The sequence below is a fragment of the Mizuhopecten yessoensis genome, unplaced genomic scaffold, assembly GCF_002113885.1.
Source record: "Mizuhopecten yessoensis strain PY_sf001 unplaced genomic scaffold, ASM211388v2 scaffold2173, whole genome shotgun sequence".
In the NCBI taxonomy this organism is placed as follows: Eukaryota; Metazoa; Mollusca; class Bivalvia; order Pectinida; family Pectinidae; genus Mizuhopecten; species Mizuhopecten yessoensis.
Window position 1 is genome coordinate 20,531 of NW_018404414.1, and position 4,470 is coordinate 25,000.

General features: G+C 37.8%; 1 protein-coding gene across 1 annotated transcript in view; it reads left to right on the forward strand.

The window, feature by feature from the left end:
• Positions 1 to 4,470, forward strand: part of LOC110445281 (hemicentin-1-like) — a gene marked incomplete at its 5' end in the record, with an annotated part of 47,875 nt that overhangs the window by 14,788 nt on the left and 28,617 nt on the right. Inside the window, 4 exons of the mRNA XM_021489821.1 lie at positions 1,185 to 1,481; positions 1,804 to 2,106; positions 3,011 to 3,313; positions 4,159 to 4,458. Of these exons, the coding sequence (XP_021345496.1) occupies positions 1,185 to 1,481; positions 1,804 to 2,106; positions 3,011 to 3,313; positions 4,159 to 4,458 (1,203 nt within the window). The remainder of the gene's footprint in view (positions 1 to 1,184; positions 1,482 to 1,803; positions 2,107 to 3,010; positions 3,314 to 4,158; positions 4,459 to 4,470) is intronic.

The following is a 4,470-nucleotide window of genomic DNA, read 5'->3' on the forward strand; positions in this document are numbered from 1 at the left end:
ACACACACACACACACACACACACACACACACACGATAATGTAGGGCTGTTTGGGACACAGTTGTCATTCGGTTATAGTCACAGTTTGTTCACACAACTGGACTTGCAGTGTTAAGCTTAGAAGTGTCCTAATTGGTATGATTGATTTTTGTTAAAGCTGTGGTTTTACCTAGGCGCTTCAGATGTACTTAACAAAATGATTGGCAAACATTTTAGGAGTAGTAAGTCTATAAGCCAATTGAACAAACCTTTCTTGACAGACCAACCGCCCTGTCAAGAGAAGAAAGATAACCTTTTAAAAGAAACCATCTGTCATGATAGGTAACAGCCAACGTACCGCTTAAGATACTACCTATCTTTACAGACCAACTGTCATGAGAATCTATGGGTCGTAGTTCATTATTGATGGTATTGCATTAAAGAGTCATTGTGAAGTTGATATAAATGTGTTACATGTTTCTGGTCAATTTATAAATGTATGTGCATTTTGTTCCCATCAATTAAACTTACATTATCTTATCACATGCTTTGTTTATTTGAAATGTTATATATTAATTTATGCTCAGTTTCATTCTGTAACCTTGGGGTGGGGGTGGGGGAATGTATTGTTTTCAATTTAATTTGGATTATTGCTGGTGTTTGCATTTGTTTGTTTTCAATAAAACACTAAGAAATAAGAGTGAAATACACTAATGTGTGTATTTTACAGTGTAACCATCTATTTAAGTTTCATTAGCTGTATGAGAATTGTGATAAGGTAATGAAGATATACCACCAAGCCAGCACTATACAAACATTACAGAAATGGCGCTCAATGTTTAATTTGATAGTACTTAATAATAAACATGCATTTAGGTGGGGGGTTTCTTTATCTGCGAAATTGTATTTAATACATTAAACAAATCAAAAGGAGTATGTAAAATCAAATTTACATGGAAAAATGATTAAATCTTACATATGTCTCAATCAATAAAGAAAAAATCCACATTTATATTTACTTGGGAAAGAAAAAGCGAGATGCTTGCTAAGAGAAGAACATCATCAGTAGATTTTCCTTGAGAAAATTGATTATCCGACAGAAAGTATGAATCATCCGATTACTTATTATATTGAGTAATGTTATTCAACATCACCATTTCTGGTACATTTCCACCTGCACTTACATCATGTATAAACCATTTCAGGTCTACCAGTGGTGACGGTTGCCCAGAGTAGCTACACCATAACAACGGGAGGCACCATCACCCTCGTGTGTACCGTTAGTGCCAACCCGTCCGCTTCCTCTGTCTCCTGGAGACGATTGGTCGGAGGTGTGTCCACAGCCATCAGCGTTAGCGGTACCAAGTACTCTGGTGTTTCTCTCTCCAATCCATCCCTGACCATCAGCAACTCCCAGAACAGTGATGAAGGTTTCTACATCTGTCAGGCGACAAACATCGTAGGGACAGGCGAAAGTACCACCTACCTCACTGTCAGTGGAAGTAAGTCGGTCTCTCCAATATATTTATAAGCCAGTATTTTATTAAGATAAGATTTTACACTTTGAAAAATAAATTATGTCATATTGAACAAATAGATACATTGGTTTTGGAAGGTATCGATGAACCTTATATGACAAAAAAATGTATTAATTTAAATATTATCATTTAATCAGCTCTGTGCAATTAATTATCTGAACTTTGGTAAAAGGCAAGACCTGATCATTCTGCTGATTTCAAAAGTAAAATACAAGGGTTAAAATTGAAGAGACTCTCTTCATAATGATAAGATTAGGCAAGTGTGATATGATTGGTTGTTTTGTAGATATACCTGTTGTTACCATACCCCAAAACGCCTACAGTATTCTCACTGGTGGCTCCATCGTTATCGACTGTACCGTGACCGCTGTCCCAGCACACACATCTGTCACATGGCGCAAAACTTTGACGGATGGCACCACATCAATCCTCCAGATCGATGGAGTCAACTACAGTGGTGGTACGGTAAACAGTCCATCTCTGAGCGTCAACAACGCTGACAGCAGCGACATAGGCTTCTATGTGTGTACAGCGACCAACAGCATCGGAACAGGAACCAGCAGCCAGGCCTATCTCTCCGTCACAGGTGGTGGGTATTTAACAAAGTCACTAAGAATGTTCACTTGACGGCTACTATAGAATTAAGTTTAGCTTTGTGCTGGACTATAATAGTGGGGTTATACCCATGTCTGTAGCATTATGACTTCACTTTTTAACAGATTCTTATCAAAGAATATACAAAGGTCAAGAATGAGAATACATTGTATGAGTTTGTATTTCAGGGTCCTAAGGTCAACGCCAAGGTCACTGTTGCTATTTATAGTTCAACCATTGCTATTTTGTCATCGGATTCCTTGTTTCACCAGTCTACAGACTTCAGACACAAGGGGATGTTCATATCTTACAGACATGTCTTCTAGTTGATGTAGTTACAAATATTTTAGCAGGATCTACTATTATCTATGAGAAACTTTATATACTGTACTTACCTAACTAAAGGTCTAAAACTGGCAAAAATGTACTTATATATATTTGATCAAATATTTAAATTTGATTAAAAGCAAAATGTAAAATTCATTTCTGTAAACTCTTACCTGTATTTCCTATTCAGGATAACTGTTAATTTGTGATATTTCATATTTGTTGCATGATATTTTCTTTCAGGCATATGTGTAAGGTGTGCTTCTTAAAATGATCAGACTGAACAACTGTCAAGTACTGTCAAAATGTTTACTTGTAGGGGACAGCTGAAACATTTAAAAGCATTTATAAAGATTAAATAGAAGGAGTTGCTTGAATCTCAGATTCTATTTTAACCCCATAAAACTGTAAGATTGTAGTTTCTCAACATGCACTTAGCACAGAGGTGTAGAAACATTAACTTTTTGTTTCCATAATTTTTGACTAAACTTTTTACTATTTTGGTAGTTGAATATTGACGTGAATCTGGTATAAAGGTTGAGATCGATGTTGAGTGTTGTTTCTACCCTCAGCCCCACCGACAGCCACTGTAGCCCAGACAGCCTACACCATCATCACTGGAGCATCGGTCACACTGCAATGTTCCGTATTTGGGACCCCAGCTGTTACCGGTGTCACGTGGACAAGAACTTTCACTAACGGAGCGAGCAACACGATCAGCATCAACAGTCAGAAGTATGCTGGCTCCACAGTCAACAATCCTTCACTGACCATCTTCAACACAGACAGCAATGATCAGGGCACCTATGTCTGTACAGCCACGAACACGCTAGGGTCTGGCCAAAGTCAAACTGTGTCACTCTCCGTTACCGGAAGTATGATTTTTTATTGTGATTAGTATACCTTTAATATTATATGTGATTAGTATACCTTTAATATTATTAACAGGTATTCGGAGAATTTAAGGTTTATATTTTAAAAATACTGTTTTGTATCCAAAATATCACATACTCCTTCACTCATCTTGTTAGATTTGGAAAAGAAAAGAAAAAAACATTTTAAGAACAGAGAGTTGCACAAAAGAGTTCATCCTAAATCAGTTTACATAACTATATTATACAATTATGGACTTCCGGTGAGGTCTTTCCCTGATTTACGGACCTGGTCTGAACAATATTCACAGAGGCCGAAGATAGACCGAAACTGAAGTCCACCATTGTTTTATTATATGACATTTTACGATAAGATTAATAATTTTTCATGGCATAAGCACATGGATGGCATGGACCATTTTGGAATCACAGAGTGTAGGACTTCAAATACAAAATAACATACACAAAAATTGAATTTCAGATTCAATGCATGTGATATTTAATATCAAGTAAATATTATTTGAACAATTGACATCATCAATATTAACATAGTTCAGAAGTTGATGAGATAATTCATTTGTATTTGAATTCAGTATTGTGAATGGTAACAGATTTACAGACTGGCTGGGAAATTACCTCGGCCTATTTTTAGCAGCGGTCAGTATCACTTTTCTATTTCTAGGTCGAGGTCTGTAACACTTTTCTATTTATAGAACGAGGTCTGTAACATATTTACAGACTCGTCACGTGACGTCACTCCTCCAATCAGGGCTGGGAATTAGCACCAGTCATATAATAACTTACGTAATATCTGAATTACAGTAACCTTACATGACATTGACCTTCAGATCCACCGACCGTAACAGTGAGTCAGACCCAGTACACGGCTATCACTGGATCGTCCGTGACACTGCAGTGTTCCGTGACGGCTGTCCCAGCAGCTACCAGTGTATACTGGGAGAGAACCTCGAACGGCTTTACTAACCAGCTGACCATCGACCAGGTTCAGTATGGAGGCTCAACCATCAACTCACCATCCCTGGTTATCTACAATGCCAACAGCGCTGACAGTGGAGTGTACATCTGCAAAGCAACAAACAGTATCGGCACCGGCCAGAGTCAGGGAGTCACAGTAACCTTCACTGGGTGTAAGTACAGCC